The 21,216-nt window shown below is 34.3% G+C and overlaps 2 protein-coding genes across 2 annotated transcripts; one reads left to right on the top strand and one right to left on the bottom strand.

Moving 5' to 3' along the window:
* Positions 1-3,668: 3,668 nt before the first annotated feature.
* Positions 3,669-12,766, bottom strand: LOC131944467 (uncharacterized). The gene is made up of 16 exons (XM_059305099.1): positions 12,682-12,766; positions 11,414-11,572; positions 11,189-11,242; positions 10,770-10,922; positions 10,365-10,502; positions 10,027-10,142; positions 9,787-9,881; positions 8,994-9,632; positions 8,542-8,603; positions 8,361-8,431; positions 7,748-7,816; positions 7,519-7,615; positions 7,352-7,394; positions 6,900-7,057; positions 6,165-6,242; positions 3,669-5,982 (listed from the first exon to the last, which is right to left on the bottom strand). Exons 2-16 carry the CDS (start codon positions 11,528-11,530, stop codon positions 5,842-5,844), a joined length of 2,031 nt encoding a protein of 676 aa, XP_059161082.1. The 5' UTR covers positions 11,531-11,572; positions 12,682-12,766; the 3' UTR covers positions 3,669-5,841.
* Positions 12,767-14,308: 1,542 nt separating this feature from the next.
* LOC131944466 (large ribosomal subunit protein mL66-like) lies at positions 14,309-20,670 on the top strand. Its single transcript, XM_059305097.1, has 5 exons — positions 14,309-14,458; positions 19,908-19,939; positions 20,059-20,163; positions 20,259-20,382; positions 20,545-20,670. The coding sequence occupies exons 1-5, from the start codon at positions 14,338-14,340 to the stop codon at positions 20,667-20,669; spliced, it is 507 nt and encodes a 168-aa protein (XP_059161080.1). The 5' UTR covers positions 14,309-14,337; the 3' UTR covers position 20,670.
* Positions 20,671-21,216: the final 546 nt, after the last annotated feature.

Here is a 21,216-nt window from a genome sequence, read left to right as displayed (position 1 = left end):
GATTTCCTCCAACACAATTTCAGACTGCTTTTCTTTATGGAGTCGCTTACATAGCCTTTGTCCCCAGCTATTGAGCCTCATCTGTTAGATGCTTTGAACTCTGGACTTTTTTGTTTAGCAACTATGAGTTTGATCATGCCCAACCATGCCACCCTCTGTAATGTATTCAAGTTATAAATTTATAAATATCAAAATTCTCTTTCAGATGAACTAACAAAAACCATGCCATTATAAATATAACTATCAAAAAATGATATTTTCAGTTTAAGCCCATTCAGGCGTACCTCATATGTTTGTAGCTTTGTCCAGCAATAAGCAAGTGACTAAATGTGGAGAGTTTTTACTAGTAAAATACTAGCTTTTACTTAGTTCTCAATGTTTGTGGCAAATCTTGTAACTCATTGTTTGTGGCAAATCTTGTAACTCACAAATCTTGTAACTCAATGTTTGACCCACTTCTAGTGCAGTGATCTTGTTCAAATTCCAGATAGATTCTACCTTCTTGTTGGATAACAATGCATGAACCTCACTTTATTAAAATCAGATAGAAAACTAGTCATTAAATTATAAAATTTCTTAATTGAATCATATGAAATTAAGCCATAACTCAATGAGATAACATTCAAAGGTGAAGTGTCATGGTTGGCTGATTGCTAACCTGAGCCTTGCCCACAAACTAGGGGCAGATAAATCTTTTAGAGATCACAAGGTACAGGTCAGATTTAAACGGAAATATGTTTAGTCGTAGCCTATGTAGTGTCAACTTCATTTCAAAGGAGCCACTAAAAAGTAGAAAATAAAACAAATATAAAAACCTTTATAATAACAAGGTTTTAAACACAATGAAAATAAGAAAGTAAAACAAACTTGCTTTCTTTAATAAAAGCTTTGATCCCTAAAATGTGTAAGAAATCTCATAAATGGGGCAATTAATGGTAATGTTTTATAATACTGCAATTAATTATTCATTTTGAAAAGTTGCTAAATATAGCTGCATGGGAAAAAAAACGACACTGATCTTTTTCAAAAGTTTATTTGTATAAATAATTGTGACAGGCCAAACCTGCCTCCTTCATAGGAAAGATTTCAATAAAAATACAAAAATAAATCCAAATTGAGATACAACAAAGAATGAACAGAAAAGTTATTGCATAAAACCATTTCATTCATGGTTTTCCAACACTTTTAACTTCTTATTTAAACAGATGTAAGAAAAAAATTAAAATTCTACAAAGGAAAAAAATGCATATCAACCAAAAGCGCCTACAAGAATAAAAATATTTACAGAAAAGGAATGAAGGTGTGGGAGAAAGAAATCTTTGAGTATTGTCATGGAACAAAACAATTTACACAAAAATAGACACTATTGCTTGATGAACATAAACATTCAGGATTTTGTTTTAGCTAGTAAAAAAAGTAAATATTGAATCAGAGTGCATTTGTTTTATTACATACAATAAGGCGTAATTAACAAAAAGTTATGAATGCTGATTCTTGTTAAAATACATTGCAATTATAATAAACAAATCACATGTATTTCATTAATTTTTATAATTATTAAAGGTTTAAGTTTTGTAGTAAAGTATTTTTCTTGAATTAAAAAAAAAATTAAAATGAATACAACTATTTGATATGTAAATTAATTATAAAAGTTACTGACTTTAATCGAGGCCAAAACCTTAAGGTTTTTTCCAAAGGAAATGTTTATAAGCTTTACAATGATGCTGAATGCCCATGAATATTGCACAGCTGAATTTGAATAGGCGAGAGAAAGACAAAATATGCCTACAAACTGTTCATCATTCCAGTCAATGCTTTACAATACATTTTGTCTATCTGAATATGCAGACTTTTTTGGTTATGTAATTTGAACACTTATGTAACAGCTGGGTGTAATATTGTAACTCTTGTTAAGGCATTTTTCGAAGTCAAAATTTAACATCTGCCTTTTCAAAATTCTTTGTCTTTAGCACATCATTTAAGTACTTATTTATTAAACACTAAAAATAAACAATTAGAAAGTTATTTTGGTTGCCATGGAAAACCCATAAAACATCTTTTTTGTGTTAATTTTCAAAATCCTAAGGCTTGTTAAAAATGTTAGTTACATCAAATTTAACAATGTTTCAATATTTGTATAGTTTTTAACATTTTGTCAACAAAACTTATAAAAAGGTAAATAGTGTTGATTCTGCATGGTGTTAAAAGAAAACTTCATATTTAGGAGCTGTTATCTTGGTGTCAATAGGAGAGTGTAAACAATTTACATTTCTAGAGGGTCCGAGCAAACTTTTCAGAAAAATTAACAAGAAATATTTTTCTATTACATATTCAAAAGTATTAAAATCTAAAACTGGTGAAAACCAGATTTTGACCTTTCCTCCTGGTACTGCCCCTTAACAAACAAATAAATGTATGATCTTCATTATCTGGGTCAATTGCTCATGGAATGAAAAAAACATGACTTCCTTTCTCTAATTACATGTTGGTTGCATGCAATACTGACTAGAATATTGGTTTTAAAAAAAAATTACAATATATTAACCATCATCATTTTTTGGGGGTTATAACAAGTATAAAAATAAAGACTTGAGTTTTATAAACTATTTCTGGTATAAAACATCTCAATTCAGATAGTAACATAGAACTCTAGGTTAAGGCACAAAGCTGTGTGCACATCTGTCACAGGCACATCAAACAGGAGTCACAGAGAGAACAATTTATTTGGACACAAGCGCAGGAGTCTAGGTAGATGTGTACAGTAGTGTTGGTTTGTTGTTAGATGTGTACAGAAGTGTTGGTTTGTTGTTAGATGTGTACAGTAGTGTTGGTTTGTTGTTAGATGTGTACAGAAGTGTTGGTTTGTTGTTAGATGTGTACAGTAGTGTTGGTTTGTTGTTAGATGTGTACAGAAGTGTTGGTTTGTTGTTAGATGTGTACTGTAGTGTTGGTTTGTTGTTAGATGTGTACAGAAGTGTTGGTTTGTTGTTAGATGTGTACAGTAGTGTTGGTTTGTTGTTAGATGTGTACAGTAGTGTTGGTTTGTTGTTAGATGTGTACAGTAGTGTTGGTTTGTTGTTAGATGTGTACAGAAGTGTTGGTTTGTTGTTAGATGTGTACAGTAGTGTTGGTTTGTTGTTAGATGTGTACTGTAGTGTTGGTTTGTTAGATGTGTACAGTAGTGTTGGTTTGATGTTAGATGTGTACAGTAGTGTTGGTTTGTTGTTAGATGTGTACAGTAGTGTTGGTTTGTTGTTAGATGTGTACAGTAGTGTTGGTTTGTTGTTAGATGTGTACAGTAGTGTTGGTTTGTTGTTAGATGTGTACAGTAGTGTTGGTTTGTTGTTAGATGTGTACAGTAGTGTTGGTTTGTTGTTAGATGTGTACAGTAGTGTTGGTTTGTTGTTAGATGTGTACAGTAGTGTTGGTTTGTTGTTAGATGTGTACAGTAGTGTTGGTTTGTTGTTAGATGTGTACTGTAGTGTTGGTTTGTTGTTAGATGTGTACAGTAGTGTTGGTTTGTTGTTAGATGTGTACTGTAGTGTTGGTTTGTTAGATGTGTACAGTAGTGTTGGTTTGATGTTAGATGTGTACAGTAGTGTTGGTTTGTTAGATGTGTACAGTAGTGTTGGTTTGATGAAAGATGCGTACAGTAGTGTTGGTTTGATGAAAGATCAGTAGTGTTGGTTTGTTGTTAGATGTGTACAGTAGTGTTGGTTTGTTGTTAGATGTGTACAGTAGTGTTGGTTTGTTGTTAGATGTGTACTGTAGTGTTGGTTTGTTGTTAGATGTGTACAGTAGTGTTGGTTTGTTGTTAGATGTGTACAGTAGTGTTGGTTTGTTGTTAGATGTGTACAGTAGTGTTGGTTTGTTGTTAGATGTGTACAGTAGTGTTGGTTTGTTGTTAGATGTGTACAGAAGTGTTGGTTTGGTGAAAGATGTGTACATAAAGGTAGACAGACGTGCACAATACAGTTGAATATTATGATGATAGCTATTAATGATTCATTAGCTACCAACAGCTGTAATTCTTACTCAACTTGTAAACATGAACTAGAGCCTGTAGCAAGTAATGCCTACTATTTTATCACCAACACGTTCTCTGGAATGTAAAGTTTGCTATTTTTCTCTAGTCCTACACATCATCAATCTTATAGCCCTACACATCATCAATCTTATAGTCCTACACATCATCAATCTTATAGTCCTACACATCATCAATCTTATAGTCCTACACATCATCAGTCTTATAGTCCTACACATCATCAATCTTATAGTCCTACACATCATCAATCTTATAGTCCTACACATCATCAATCTTATAGTCCTACACATCATCAATCTTATAGTCCTACACATCATCAATCTTATAGTCCTACACATCATCAATCTTATAGTCCTACACATCATCAGTCTTATAGTCCTACACATCATCAATCTTATAGTCCTACACATCATCAATCTTATAGTCCTACACATCATCAATCTTATAGTCCTACACATCATCAATCTTATAGTCCTACACATCATCAATCTTATAGTCCTACACATCATCAATCTTATAGTCCTACACATCATCAATCTTATAGTCCTACACATCATCAATCTTATAGTCCTACACATCATCAATCTTATAGTCCTACACATCATCAATCTTATAGTCCTACACTTCATCAATCGTATATCTGTAGTGAGCTCAACTTTTGTAGTGTACTCAACTGGACATCCATGAATTAAAAATGTCTGCTTAAGTACAACAGTAACATAACAACAACTGGGGTACAACTGTCATGGCATCTTTCAATGACACTGTCAGATAACATCCAATGACATGTACTGAATGACCCTGTCCTGTGCATCCAAGGACATGTACTGAATGACCCTGGTGACATCCAATGACATGTACTGAATGACCTTGTCAGTTGACATCCAATGACATGTACTGAATGACACTGTCAGATGACATCCAATGACATGTACTGAATGACCCTGGTGACATCCAATGACATGTACTGAATGACCTTGTCAGTTGACATCCAATGACATGTACTGAATGACACTGTCAGATGACATCCAAGGACATATACTGAATGACCCTGTCAAGTGATATCCAATGACATGTTGGCCTACTGAATGACCCTGTCAGTTTTGGCAAGAAAAAGTTGCATATCTCGTAACTTGGGAAACATTCTGATTAAAGTCTTTCTTATTGATGAACATAGAAAAATATAATTTTGTTTTAATCCTTGAGACAGAAAACTATGTACAGGAAAATAAACTAAATCTTTAACTGAATGAGCAAAATATAAGTACAAAGTACGTCTTTAGTAATTTTTAAAGTTTTGGATAAATTGCATTGATAATTGCCTACAGTATTAAAGAATAAGAGCTGTTTGAATGCCAACAAATATTTGGGACTAAATAAAAAGTTTAATACTATCAATTAAAACTAGCTGTGTGATATGTAAGCAATTATGACATCACATTTTGTGTTAAGTAGCAGAGCTTATAGTTTCAGTAAGGTATAGACTTAAATTCTCTTTACAATAATTGTAAATTATATAACAAATTAAGGATAACAAAAGTATCAAAAGAAATTGCATCAACAATAAAGATCCATAATGCATCGTACAGATATTGTGCTGAAACGGAGGACAACAGATATCAATCATTTTAAAAGTTAACATCCTAGTTCTTATTGCATTCTTTTAGTTTTTTTTTTAGAATATGTTCAATTTGCTTATTTCAATAGTTAACTGAAAAATAAGTATTGAGCGACTGAACATCCACTTAATGAGTTAGACATTAAGCCATTCAGCATACACTTAATGAAATAGTGTCTTAAGTTAAAGACTTTCTCCGCAACATCTGGACAGCAGGCTTGAGATACTGCTGTAGGTCTGCAATACTTAGAGGATATCTTGAGATCAGATCTTGGAATGGTAACTTATCATAGCCCTCACTTGACTGGCCAAAGTCAATCTAAAACATGACAAAATATACTTTTCATTACATTCATACCAGAACAATTTCCTAGTTACAGAAATACAACTTTCATTACATACTGGAGCAGTTTGCTACAGAAAATATGGTCAGATGTCTAACCAAACATGAATATTTTCCTTTTTAACTCCACTAAAACATAATACATAAGAGTTACCTACCTGCATCAAATAAGTCACAATGGAATAAACTTTGTTGTCCTGTTTAGCTGGCTCAATGATCCAGCCACTGGGCAGAAACTAAACAAAACACAAAACAGCTGGTACAAAACATAGCACAGGTGACATATGCAAACTTACTAGCATCTTAGTGCATTCTACAAGCTGCGGATATTAAGGACTAGTATAGATGTAATATATGAGTTTACCATGGCCCTAGTATAGATGTAATATATGAGTTTACCATGGCCTAGTATAGATGTAATATATGAGTTTACCATGGACTAGTATAGATGTAATATATGAGTTTACCATGGCCTAGTATAGATGTAATATATCATGGCCCTAGTATAGATGTAATATATGAGTTTACCATGGCCCTAGTATAGATGTAATATATGAGTTTACCATGGCCTAGTATAGATGTAATATATGAGTTTACCATGGCCTAGTATAGATGTAATATATCATGGCCCTAGTATAGATGTAATATATGAGTTTACCATGGCCCTAGTATAGATGTAATATATGAGTTTACCATGGCCCTAGTATAGATGTAATATGAGTTTACCATGGCCCTAGTATAGATGTAACATGAGTTTACCATGGCCCTAGTATAGATGTAACATGAGTTTACCATGGCCCTAGTATAGATATAACATGAGTTTACCATGGCCCTAGTATAGATGTAACATGAGTTTACCATGGCCCTAGTATAGATGTAATATATGAGTTTACCTTGGCCCTTGTAACATTAGTACTGAGAGGACATTTAGCATGGTCACATGATGAGTAGGTTAGAATATATTTCTCCCCCTCCTGTCTCTCCCCATGTAGTACACACATGTCACAGCTGTCTTTAGAAAGGAACTGCTGAATCTCATGGAAAAAATACACTGAAATACAAGAAATCATTTCAGTCTGTTATTGATGTCCAATAGATTCATGCACATCTTGTTGAAATACTGTAAGTGGTTTACCTATCTTTAAGGAAGAAATACTGTAAGTGGTTTACCTATCTTTAAGGAAGAAATACTGTAAGTGGTTTACCTATCTTTAAGGAAGAAATGCTGTAAGTGGTTTACCTATCTTTAAGGAAGAAATACTGTAAGTGGTTTACCTATCTTTAAGGAAGAAATGCTGTAAGTGGTTTACCTATCTTTAAGGAAGAAATACTGTAAGTGGTTTACCTATCTTTAAGGAGGGGTCAATTGTTTCTATGATGTCAACTTTCTGAAAGATAAATAATTACAAGAACAATTAGGTTATAGTATGTATTATTGTCTAAAAATACGAGGTAACAATGATGTAGCATAATAACATAAAGAATGTGATGGACAAAAAACAAACAACTAACCTTGAGTGTGTCATCATAAGTAAACCTAGTCCTTGGGTTCCTGACCGCATCCCATACAGTTTTAGGTGGTGCCAATACAAAACCTTTTCCAATGTAGCTGCAATATAGTCATAACAAGGAATAAATGTAATGCAACACAAAAACAAGTGATCTCGTGTAATTAGCTTCTATTGGTGTGTTAACTCAGTTGTACATTGGTATCAGTTACTTGTTCATTGTTTTTTTTTACCTTTGAACTGAGCATCCAGTTTTTTGTATTTTCTTCAACACAACAATGTTTTTCTCAAATGATGAGAACCTGGGAACAAAAGATCAATCTGTTATCTGGGCAATTCCAAACATGGACAAGCTGGACTAAACATAAACATTTTCAAACATGGACAAGATGGACTAAACATAAACATTTTCAAACATGGACTAAACATAAACATTTCCAAACATGGACAAGATGGACTAAACATAAACATTTTCAAACATGGACAAGCTGGACTAAACATAAACATTTTCAAACATGGACAAGATGGACTAAACATAAACATTTCCAAACATGGACAAGATGGACTAAACATAAACATTTTCAAACATGGACAAGCTGGACTAAACATAAACATTTTCAAACATGGACAAGCTGGACTAAACATAAACATTTTCAAACATGAACAAGCTGGACTAAACATAAACATTTTCAAACATGGACAAGATGGACTAAACATAAACATTTTCAAACAATACTAAACATGGCACTGAACAGAAGAGGATACATGTGTGGACACAACATTATATATAGACAAGTTGAATTATAAGAGATCCCAGAGCTTGCTCTAGTCTACACGTCTACTTACAGCCATCCCCCAGATGTAGCAGCTTGTTGCTCAGGCGACAGCTCAAGATCAATGTTTGAAGCACGCATTGCCTACAGATAGACAATAGTATTCTTATACACCCACGCCACATCTGTTTTAGCAAAAAACATCAAACTATTGCCTCTGCCTCATTCAAGGATAACGATAAAACATGACTCACCTCAGCCATAACTTCCGCTGCACACTGGTTGCTTATTGTTTTAAATCGAGCAATTTCAAGATCTGTACAGAGAAATGTTAAAAACAAATTGGTTTAAGTAAAACTCCTAACAGTTGTATATCAGTTTCTACTATCACATGAATGTAAATGAAAGCTATCAAATCAGGTACAACTAGTATTTGTGTCAAACAATAAACAGGTATAGAAATTTAAATTAGTACACAATGTGGAAAGCCACAGATGTAAGTGGTAGATTTGTGCCAAGAAGTTTTTAATGGTTATCAATATAAGAAGCAATATTATTCATAGTTTTTACATTTTTTGATTTGTATCTGCAAGGTATAAGGATTCACATTAGTACTGCTACAAAAATGAGCTAGTATCTAATAATAAAAAGCAAAACCCCAGCTTCAGTAGGTGAAAAAACAACTGCTAATAATTATAAATGTTACCCTGCTCTGATATGGGCTCCTGTGAGTTGACAAAAGGATTTTCTTCTAGATCCTCATCATCATGGGAATGTTCATTTCCAAAGTTAAAATCTTCAATTTCTTGGCTCAGTAACTGACTTTGTCTGAATGCTGTTCCATCACTGACAGATCTTTGCAATGGTGTTTTGTTATAATCTTGATAATCCCCTGCATTTGTAACAATCCTCTCTGAGGTCAAAACCCCATTACTTGCATGCTGGGATATTGATGTTGTGCTGTCCCCACTGCCATTCTTGGCCTTCCCGTTTCTCCATCTGTATCTAAGGATTGAGGAGTATTTTTCCAGTTCAGTTTTCCTTGGTGTATTGCTACTGCTGCTGCTATTGTTGCTGGACTGCCGATCCAGTATAAAGTTTTTAACCTTGCTTAATAAAGGAGAATCCGGAGAGAAAGATTCCCGATCTAGACTTGAGTCACTGGACTCAGCATCACTGTCTGACAGGTCCTGGGGTAAGGTTATAGTGGTTAAAGGTGTCTTCTCAAGCTTCCTCAGGGAAATATACTCCTCCAGTGAGGAAAGTAAAATGGAGGCCTTTTCCACTGATTCTCTTGAACTCTTTCTAGACCAGGTTACAACAGACACAAGACTTTGATCAACATCTAAAATAGAGAAAAAAAATAGTTTTTACTGGCTAGCAAGTAGCATTAGATGTCAAGAGTTGTACAGAGAAACCACAACAAGATAGATATACAGAAAGCTGTAGGTAGATAGGTTTAGATAACAAGAGAGATGGATGATAACAAAACAACTTACCTTGCACTGGTTGAATCAAATAGAACTCACAGTTCTGTAGAGCTTCATTCATTTGTAACAGCCAACAAACACCATTATCCTCTCTATGCCAAAACCTGCAATCATTTTATTTGAAACTAGCCTATTTTCTTAAGGATGTAATAAAATATCTATCTAATAAACAAGAAATATACAGCTACTGAACAAAGCCATTCAATGCTAACTACTTGTAGTATGGACTTAAATGAAATATTCTTGTACCTTTTAAACTCTAATGAAACAGTTGGAACAACATTTTCAGTGAACCATGGATCATAATTTTGAAGACCAAACCAAGATTCACAATGGCTTAACCGCTCTTCTTTTACACAGTCCACCTAATCATGGATTTAAAAATGGGTAAGTAAAAAAAAAGAAGTAACCTTTTAGACCAAATAGTTCCGGGGGCAAATATACAGTTCTCTGGCTTATGCATATAAAAGAATAATGTCTTTAGAACTACTGCTCAATGAGTTTGGAAATTTTTTATTGTATTCTTTTAACTATAAGAAGTAAAAAAACAACTTTATTTAACAAAAGGAAAATAATTGTGTTGATACCTGAACTGGCATAGAGGGAAGACCTCTAGGTTTAACTGGCACTTCATGTGATGTAAGGTTATGTGTGTTGGAGGTAGATATTACCCCCGGTTTCCATTCACAAGACTGACTTATATCTTTCAGAACTTGCAGTAATGCCTGATATAAATATACAGTTTTATAATGTACACTTCTAAATAACAATGAGTATTTATTGATGGATGCTGCAGAAGCATGTTATGCAAAAACTTATTATATAAAAACTTTTTTTGGTAAAAATACAGATTTTAAGAATTTTCTTAACTAGGGAAACTATTTGTTTCTCAGCACTACAAAGGCAAAAAATATTATGATATAAAAGCTTTAAAAAGTTGATTTAAAAAATCTGAAACAGGGATTATAGACTAAAGTATCACAAAATAATACCTGGGATGATGACTTGACACGATCAAATACTGCATAAACCTTAATTGAAGGTGCATTTAAATTATGAGGAAAGGTAAGAAAGTTAAACCAGACACGATGACCATTGGAATAGCTGTCAATCTTCCATCCCTTCTGACATGAAATTGGGAAAGGCTGTGGAAGCAAACATTAACATTAGCACAATAAAACATCTATAAATTAATACACCATTTTTTTTCAAAAGGTGCTAACAAATAATGAATAATGAATTTTGTATTAAAATCCTAACAGTATTGTAACTATAGTAATCTAAATGCCATTTTCAAAAATTTTATATAAATAATTTACAAGGTCTTCCTAATTATCAGCTGAGTATTTATTTTTGAAGTCAACTGTTACTCTAGTGAAATGTAAATCTATGTAAATTTGAAACCTCTTACCTTAACATTTTTGAATAAATCTAAAACTTCAAGAATGCTGAAGTGCTCCCTTCTCTTAAAAACAAGAATAAACTTTTATAAAAACTCAACACAAAAAACTGCTAGACATTACTAACTAAATAGATTTGCAAAACAAGTCAGTAGGAACTGTAGGTTAACAATGAAATGAAACATCTTTACTTTTACTTTTGGCATAACAGGTTAAATTTGAATATAGTTTACTACCTTGCTAAGAACATATGCATGACCACTGATCCATCTGAGTAATGACAAATATTTCAGAGCAAAAGCTACAACAATGCACAATATAGTGGAAGTCACAGAAAGAAATAACAGATTCATTCTGTTAGGTATAATGCATACTCTATAGATCTAGTTGAAGTCCTGAAAAACAGAAGATTATTTTGTTTTTACTTTTTAATTATTTGCAAATTAAAATGGCAGTTTAACATAGGCTAAATAAATGTACGTTCCTTCTTATTCAATTGCAGATTATCATTATTAAGGCATTAATTAAAGCCACATATTTTACTATTTAGCTAGAATTTATTTTCATTTGTACACGATTAGTTAAGTTAGGATCAGGTGATTAGACAATTAGTTCAAATAAAAAGCTGAGCTAAGTGTAGTAAGTCTAAGTGCTAAGCAAAAACAATTCAGATTTAATAATGCCGCTTGCTTAAGATTTTTACTTTACGAAATGAAGAGAGACTAATAATAGGCAACATCAGGTGATTTGACTTAAGTAAGAGTCTAAAGCAAAACAAAAGTTAATAAATAAAGCAGTCTCAGTATAGTTTTTGTCTTTAAAATCACTAGTAGTCTACTACGAATCTAACTAGACTAGAATCTAGATTGATTAGGCCTATTAATTAGTAATAATTAGCCTACTTTAATTAAATAACTTTAGGCCCAAGCCTAATTGGTAAAACTCCATTTTAGCATATTTTATTTGCAGCTTCACGTTCACCTCCAGTTGAGCGTATTTTATTATAAACACAACCAAAACACACAAAAATATTAGGAAAACACTTAGGATTAGAATTATTAGATGATAGATATATATATAATTATATAAATAATATAGATCTAGATCTAGCTACTTATTTTTTTATAAATGTGTTTTAATTAGAAAAGTTAAAAAGTATTATAAATAAGCATTACAGAGTGTGATCATCGGTGTGAGAAAAATCCCTCCTACATGGCACATGGTCAAGGGTTCACCGTGAGTTCACATTGACTTTAAGTAATAATTATCAGCATACGTCATAGCTTAGGGTCATTTGTGAGTTCATGTAAGTTAATTTATAGTATCATGCCTTGCAATTATGCGTTTCTACTTTACCCATTGCCATAAAGAAATAGGCAGAGTGATTTCCTAACGTTTTTGTGTTTCAACTGGAGGTGAACATGAAGCGGGGACAATAAAATAGGCATAAATGGAAATGGAGTTTTACCCTTTAGTCTTTTTAGTTTTCTTTAACTTGACTTACACTTTACAAGTTTACTTTAACTTTACACACTCGCACTAGCCTCAGAGTTCAGACTCTCAGAGTCTCAGAGTAACAAGAAAGATCACAAGAAGACTCACTTAACTAGAACTAGAGTGTTACTACACTACTAGAGTTACAGTTCTACTGTCTAGAATCTAGATTTTACAACTATTTTTAAAATAATTTTATGATGTATTTTTATTCTTCTTTTCTAGCTAAATGTAGACTCTAAATCTATTCTAAATAGACTAAAATCTGTCTATTCTACATTAATTCCACTGTCTATGCTACTAGTATCAGTATCATTATAGAATTATTATAGATCTAGTCTAGATCTAGCAGCAAACTAGCTGTTGTATAAGGTAGCTGTTTGGGCGTTTGCTTATATTTCCTATGAACCGAAACACAGACAAATCGTTCGAAAACGTAGTTTAGTTTAGTTTGCAACATTGAGTTAAATTGAAGTTTTCTGCTAACAAACTCTAGTTATGTAGTTATTATTCTAGTTTTAAATTAGCAGGCGTTTAAGGCAGTTAAAAATAATATATTTACAGAGCTCAGTCAATAATGGAAGTCCTAGATCTAGACAATTTCTAGAAGTATTTAAAAACGGCTAAAATTCTATTTCGAACATTTTTTAAAAGGAAAAAAAAGCGTGTCGTCATACTTTCAGCCCATTCCCCCTTCTTCGAAAATAGTCTCAAACGTCAGTGACTTAAACAGAGACGTCCAGAGTTTCTTCCAGGCATCTCTTCGGGGGGGGAGGCTTCCCCCCCCCCCCGAAATTTTTTTTACCGCCCCCCCCCCCTCCCCCGAACGAAATGAAATTTATATAGAAAATATATACTTTTAACAGTGTCCGCTCCCCGAAGAAAGTCTACCGCCCCCCCCCCCCCCCGAAAATTTCAAGCGCCCCCCGGAGAAAAAAGTCTGGAAGAGACACTGGAGACGTCGCGAGGCGGGGGCGGGGGTGCGGACCGCACCGGGTGACACCATTTAGGGGGTGACACCAATACCAAAAAAATGCAAAATATATAGAAGAAATTTACTTCTTGTCAGTTTGATGAATGATTAATTTGAGTATTTCCAATCGATGACCGCGGTGGGGCGAAACTATATATAATAACTTACTGTGTACATTGTAAAGGATGATTTTTTCCCACTTGAATTAATTGGTGGATTAAAATAAAGTGTGTGCAAAATTGGAGTGGGGTGACACCAATTACAACTGTATATATGCCTATATATAGCATACACCATTTTCCTTTGGTGGGGGTGACACCAAGTGGTGCCGCACCGGGTGACACCCAACCTAGTGATACCACTTGACTTAAATGACTTAATGCTAGAAAACTTTCATTGACATTTTCGAGGTCCAGTGGGTTGGGGGTGGGGATGGGGGGGTGTCTCTAAGGCCCCCCCCCCCCCCAAAAAAAAAACCCCTTCCCAAGCCATTGGTGTGTGTATCCTAGGCAATTTAGATACAAAAAAAAACATCTATATTCGTTTATAACAGATAAAATGGTAACAAATTGTAATACTTTCAGTACTGTTCGTTTTAACCAGTAAGGTGATTTGGATTTGATTCGATACTATCTGGTGGTTTTCTACATTTATTACAACCGTACATTGAATTTAGAATAACTCCAAACAAAAATGGCTCTAGCGTTGCAGAGGTTACGTATGCCTTCATCAACTGTTTCTTTGTTAACAACCTGCAACACGCATAGTTTATTCCGCTATTTTGGATTGACTTCCAACAAACCGGTTAAAAAAAGTAATTTCTATTGATAGATTCTATAGCCTAGATCTAAATCTAGATCAATTTTTTTTAAATAATAAAACGTGTAGGCCTACTGTTGTTTACTTGTCACTTGATAATCAAGTTGATAGGTTGATACCGGGCAATTAATTGATCAAACTGGGTGTCGGATGGGTGTTCTACAGTTTGTGACTCGGAGAGTAAGGTGTATAAATAGAGGTATAAATGTTGTTGAGCACACAACAGAAACAAGACTTGAACGCGTTTGTCTAAACTCAAGTGCAAATGACAGGGGAATATCGTTGCCAGTTTTAGTTAGGTACTAGATCTAGGATAAATTTTGAAAATTGGTTTAATAGGGAAACAACCACTACAGTTAAAAGGAGCAAAAAATTACAATAACAGAACAGTTTTCCTTTTTGATGTAGCTCAAACGGTTAAATAGTTATGATTTTTTTTCGTATTAAAAAAGGTGATTTTTTTAACATAGGATTTTTTCCAATTTCTGTGATAGAGTTTTTTTAAGCGTTTACTAAAATTGTCCTAGCTTGTAAACCATATGGCCAAATTTGTTATAACTTTGCAATATCTTTATTTATTATATATGGAAGCATAATAAACAATAAAATTAGAAATTTATGGGCAGAGTTAAACAAAAACAGAAGTAGAACAGGGTACACCCCCTAATTTTTCATATACAGTGCATTCATACAATCTCAGTTAAAATTTTAACTATTCAGAAAATTAAGCTCAAACTTGCTGAGAATGATGAGCTATGGATGTGTCAGTTATTACAATCAAATTAATATTCATAACTGAAAAGATTTTTGTTTTAACTGCTACAAAGCTGATAAATTATACAATTTCCCAAAACTGAAGTCTTGTTGTTGTGAAATGCAACATGATGGCAAATTTGAGTTATTAAGCACTTAAGTCTCAAAATTTGCCTGGCTCTAGATTACTCTATTCTCAAACAGAAACAATCAAAATATGTATTTAAATCTATCTGTTTGACAAAAAATAAGGGGTGGAACAGGGTACACCCCCTATTTTTAAATACGAAATTTGTTCATACACTATTTGTTTAGGCTCAATCTATTTGAATCTAAAGCTAACAACTAACTAGAGTGAAGCTTTAAAATAAGTGTGTGTGATGGTTCTATCTAAATAGTTGACAAATAGGTTAAGGATGGTAAAAATGTAAAATGCTGAGTCATCGACACACCTGACATCATTGAAAAACTGAGCGCATATATTTAAATTTTTAAAAAAAAGGCAAATTATATTTCTTAGAAATGTAAGGTGTTTTATTCATATAAATGTAATAAACTTGTTGGTATACTTATATATAAAGTTTAATTAAAAAGATGTGTTTCTGCTTATTCGTTAATATATTACATTTCAGGAGAAGTTCAACATTGGTTGGTTTTTAAAGGAAATAGTTCATATCACAAATTAATTAGTTTGCCTAAATAAAAGATAAACACATTATTTATTTTAATAGTTTTAATTTCTCGTTTACATGTTCCATCATTAGACAATATAACTGCCATTAGGCCATATAACTGCTTATCATATTGTAGAGATGTGCTGGTTTTAGAAGTGTAGGTTCTACCTGGAAAAGTAAACAGTACAAGTACATTATTTGCCTTCCCATCAAAATAAAAAGGTTTTCTGAATACACCAAATATTTAATGTGTATTGTTAATACCAGACCTTCCTTTCTCCTCCCCCCCCCCCCCCCACTACCGTCAATATCAAAACAACGCTCGCCACTATCGCCGGCGTCAAAACAACGATCGCCACTATCAAAACAACGCTCGTCGGCGTCAAAACAACGTTCGCCACTATCACCGGCGTCAAAACAACGATCGCCACCATCGCCGGCGTCAAAACAACGTTCGCCACTATCGCCGGCGGCAAAACATCGTTCGCCAATATCGCCGGCGTCAAAACAACGATCGCCATCATCAAAACAACGCTCGTCGGCGTCAAAACAACGTTCGCCACTATCACCGGCGTCAAAACAACGATCGCCACTATCGCCGGCGTCAAAACAACGTTCGCCACTATCGCCGGCGTCAAAACAACGTTCGCCACTATCACCGGCGTCAAAACAACGATCGCCGGCATCAAAACAACGCTCGTCGGCGTCAAAACAACGGTCGCCACTATCACCGGCGTCAAAACAACGCTCGTCGGCGTCAAAACTACGCTCGTCGGCGTCAAAACAACGCTCGCCACTATCGCGGGCGTCAAAACAAAGCTCGACATAATCGCCAGCATCAACACAGCGCTCGCCAATATCGCCTGCGTAAAACAGCGTTTCCCACTATCGCCAGAGTCAAAACTACGATCGCCATTGTCAAAACATCGCCCGCCACCAACGCCCGAGTCAAAAATGCCTTCGGTACTATCACCAGTGTCAAAACAGCGTTCGCCATAAGCGCCAGAGTCAAAACAGTATTCGCCACTAACGCCCGAATAAAAAGGCGTTCGCTACTTTTGCCGGCGTCAAAACAGCGTTCGCCATTATCGCCCGAGTCAAAACAGCCTTTGCCACTATTGCCCGAATCAAAACAGCATTCGCCACTATCGCCCGAATCAAAACAGCGTTCGCCACTATCGCCCGAGTCAAAACAACGATCGCCACAATCGTAATTACAGTAATACAAGCATATCAGCTAGACTAAGTCACACAAGTGTTAGTAGCGAGACCCGACAACTTCCGGTTCACTTTCACTTCCAGTCTGTAAACAGTTAAAGTCCCAAACAGTACACCAAACTGTGAAGCGTTTTGCAGCTAAGAGACACATCCAATCATTACGATTTTTTACAGTAATAGAGAAAAATGGATAAGAATGGAGATTATGCAATAAAATTTCAAGTAGAGCCCATAGAGAAGTTTAGGGAATAAGTCAAACTTACCTTATTTTCAATGAAACACTCCATAAAAAATAGTCCATGAAAATATTTTTAAAAAATATATAATACGCTAAGTCCATTTTTCTTCAAAATAATACTCCTCGCAATAAAATTGACCAGGCAAAAACGGAGAATAATAAAAATTACGAAACACTCGCACTCGCGCGTCCGCCAACTCTCGATATTTGGGTAACGGGAGGAAAATCTCGCCGCGCATCGTAAAACGGGAGCCAAATCCTAGTACCTAGACTGACTTTTAGTGTAGCAGGTAATGATGGACCAATAAGTTTTGAGCCTGAACTATCAGTATCAGATGTAGAAGATAAAGAGTCACCAGCTATCATTACTTGAAGATATTGCTGGTTCAATTTCAAGCAGCTCTGACGACAAGGTCAAACCAGTTTACTGCATTTCATCTATCAATGTTTCAATAATTGGCAGTCATAATGAAATGCAGCTGAAGGTGCAGTGAAGAAAGAGAAATATTTTCAGGAAAGACATTAACAGTACACTGCCTGAAGTGCACATAATCTCAGGAAAAATATACATCAACAGACTCACTCACTGATCATGTGGTCTCTCTCATTAAAATATTTGTTCTGTACATGAGAATGAAGAAATGATACAACCGATATTTGACTGCATTAGCAGGGAAGGAGAGAAAGCAAGAGGAGACCATAGCACTCTACAGAAAAGCATTTTAGTTGTATATCAATTCAGTTCTACTTATGGAAGTTTTTTGAAGGCAGCATTTTCTATGAAGAAACTCAGCAACCTTCTACTTCATATTCACTTTCACTACAATAACACTAAGTCAGTGGATCAGGCTCATGGTATATTTGCTCCCATTATGGGAGATATTCCTTGGAAATTTAGCAAGGTGTTATGTTTCTGGAGAGATCATAACTGTAATTGAACAACTGGTTGATTTTAGATGTGGGAGTAGATTTATCCAATAAATACCAAGCAGCTCATATAAGTATGGAATAAAAATATTTTTGGTATGTGACTCATGTAACTCCACTAAAAGGGTGCCCATATTTTGTTAAAGAAAACACAAGCTCCCTACCAGCAAAAAGAAATGTCCAGCTATGTTAGTTGTATCTAACAACTGTGCTCTCTGAGGTGTAAATTATTAAAAAGTGTTAATGTTCTATTTTTTATCATAAAAGTTGATTACTTGAATATTGTTTGATATTTTTGTTACCCAAATACCTTCAGATTGTTAATTTATACTTAAACTGTGAATATAAAACACAATAACTTGGCCAACAATGAGTAAAATCAAATATTTGGAAACTAGTTTATAAGTTATATATATTTTTTCCATTCAAAATTGTGTATGGGTGTTTTACACCCAATTGCGAGGGACTGTATACAAAAATTTCAAACCCTAATAAAAAGTTTTTTTTGCATATTATTTAAATTTACATCCTCCAAGGTGTTCATCCCAACCACCTTATAGATGGTAATGAGGCTGAGAAAATTGTATGAAACGAGACTCGAGATATGAGCAAAAATATAGCGTCTCCGGGTGATTACACCCAGTCGCCGGTAAAGGGTAGCTTGAGAGCTCCAAATGACATTAAACAGTTCTACAGCATCTACAATAAAAAAAAATGTATCACTGCCTGCAACCTGACTATTTATGAAAAATAGTGGGTAAAAACCCATTAAACTTGAAAAATTGAGAGGCAGTGTACACAGATTCCATGCGCGATCATTCTTTAAATAAATAAATAAATTTTTAGATGGTCTTAGCACATTCACACAGTCACAGTAAATTTACATGCCCAATTATTATTTAAGGTTATTAATAAATGATACCAAAAATATCGAATCCCTATATTACATTACCAGTAATACCAGTTAATAATATAGCAATGTGCACATTACATGTTAATGAATCAGTAATTTTGCAGCATATTCTGAGAGCTCTACTAAATTTTGTGGACGTCCACTCTAAAATGGAGGGGGGGGGGGGTGTTCGTCAAAAAAGGTGGGGGGGGGGAGGCGTTAAAATTCCACATTTTTGTTGACATCATAAATAGATGACCCCACATACTGTAGCAAACAATTTAAATCGTATTCAGTATCAATTTTTGCACTCTGCAGAAGTTTATCTAAAACAAGGTTTTAAAAAAATAGTAATATTAGTTGAAAAATAGCTTCAAACTGAAATACAACCTGCTGACATTTTAATTAAATGATTAATGTTAAATGTCAAATAATTTTGCTAATTAATGTCAACTAATCATACTCCAAAACTGTAGCCCTAATGATACATTGTTACTCCTATTTATTATATTTCTGCTTATTGAAAGATTTAAATTTAATTGTTAGACACTGTTGAGGAAAAAAGCAGTATTTTCCTGTGCACTGTATTTAACCCTAACCCTGACTTATAGTTATACAGCAGTACTGGAAGAAAAACCCGTATCTGTTTACAGAGAAAAAAATTTAATTAGCACTGCATGTTCAAAGTTTATGAATCCTTTAATTTACAAGGAACTAATTGAAACTATTTTATTACTTGCAGTTGAAGTTACAAAACAGGGCAAAGAAATAGTGGTAAGTTGATACTTTTTGTGAATATGGTTTTGGGTATTTAAATATTACCTTACAGCTGATTTTTAAAACTATTTTAAATTATGTAAAATTAATTAACTTGAGGGTATATTTTTTTTAAGATTGAAGGAAAGCCAATAAAAGAGGAAAAAAAGTATACTGTACGGAAAAATAATTCACCTACTGGATGCCCGCTTTGTGAATTTCAGGACAAGCTAACTTACAGGGTAATTTTTTTTCTTAATCTTTCTTACTTTGTCATTCTCATATACATAAGACTGTTTTGAATTATCAATTAAAATTATCTAAAAAATGTTTCCAGGATGTACTGATACTGCAACAGTTTCTGTCTCCTGATGGACATATCTTGCCCAGACATATCACAAGGGTTTGTTTTACAATGCAGTGGAAATTAGAAAATATTTTATATCAGTCATATTCTGCAGGTTGGTCATTTGTTTTCAAGTTGTTAGTTAACTATATACTATATAGTTTACTATTGGATAGTGTGTTGGGTTATGGCACTTTTTTGTTGATTATTTTGTGATTATTATTATGGCACTTTTTTGTTGAATGTTTTCAGTGATAAATATCTGAACATATTCCAGGTCTCCTGCCCAAGTACAAGCCTATTTTACCTGTGAATGAAGATCCAGCAACCTATGACAAAAACTATAAATGGAGGAAAAACAATGTTTATTTTGATGATTTTAGTATTGAAAATCCTTTGTAGTTGTAGTAAATAAACTTGAAAATAATTACAATGAATTAGTTGTCTTTCTGATGAATCAACCAATTGGAGGGGACGGCGTGGTCGAGTCGGTAAAGCTCATGGTTGCTAAACCGAAAAGTCACGAGTTCGAACCCTCCGGCAGATGAGGCTCGTTAGCTGGGGACAGCCACTCTTCTAGGAGAGACAACTCCAAAATCAAACAACTGCTGCCTTGTAGTTTGTTCTTGGTTGGACAAAGGCTATGGAAGCAAATCCAAAAAGAAAAGCAGGCTGAAATCGGAGTCAATGGCCTCAATGGCGCAAAACCAGTTGACACGTAACGCTTAATTGTGTTTAAGGCGTGGTCGAGTCGGCAAAAAGCTCATGGTTGATAAATTCGACCAGTCTCGAGTTCAAACCCACTGGCAGATAAATCTCGATTTCCCTTCACTTTCAACACTAATAATTAAGAACGAAGAAGAAGAGAAGAACCAATTGGATTCAATAAATAAACTGAACAAAGTGCAGTTAGAGATTTGACAGCAAGTACATCTATAAAGATGTTTAA

The sequence above is a fragment of the Physella acuta genome, unplaced genomic scaffold (assembly GCF_028476545.2).
Source record: "Physella acuta isolate Inbredline_101_S28 unplaced genomic scaffold, ASM2847654v3 ptg000494l, whole genome shotgun sequence".
Taxonomy (NCBI): Eukaryota; Metazoa; Mollusca; class Gastropoda; family Physidae; genus Physella; species Physella acuta.
Note: the sequence above shows the minus strand (reverse complement) of the source record. Positions and strands in the feature narration are given on the sequence as shown.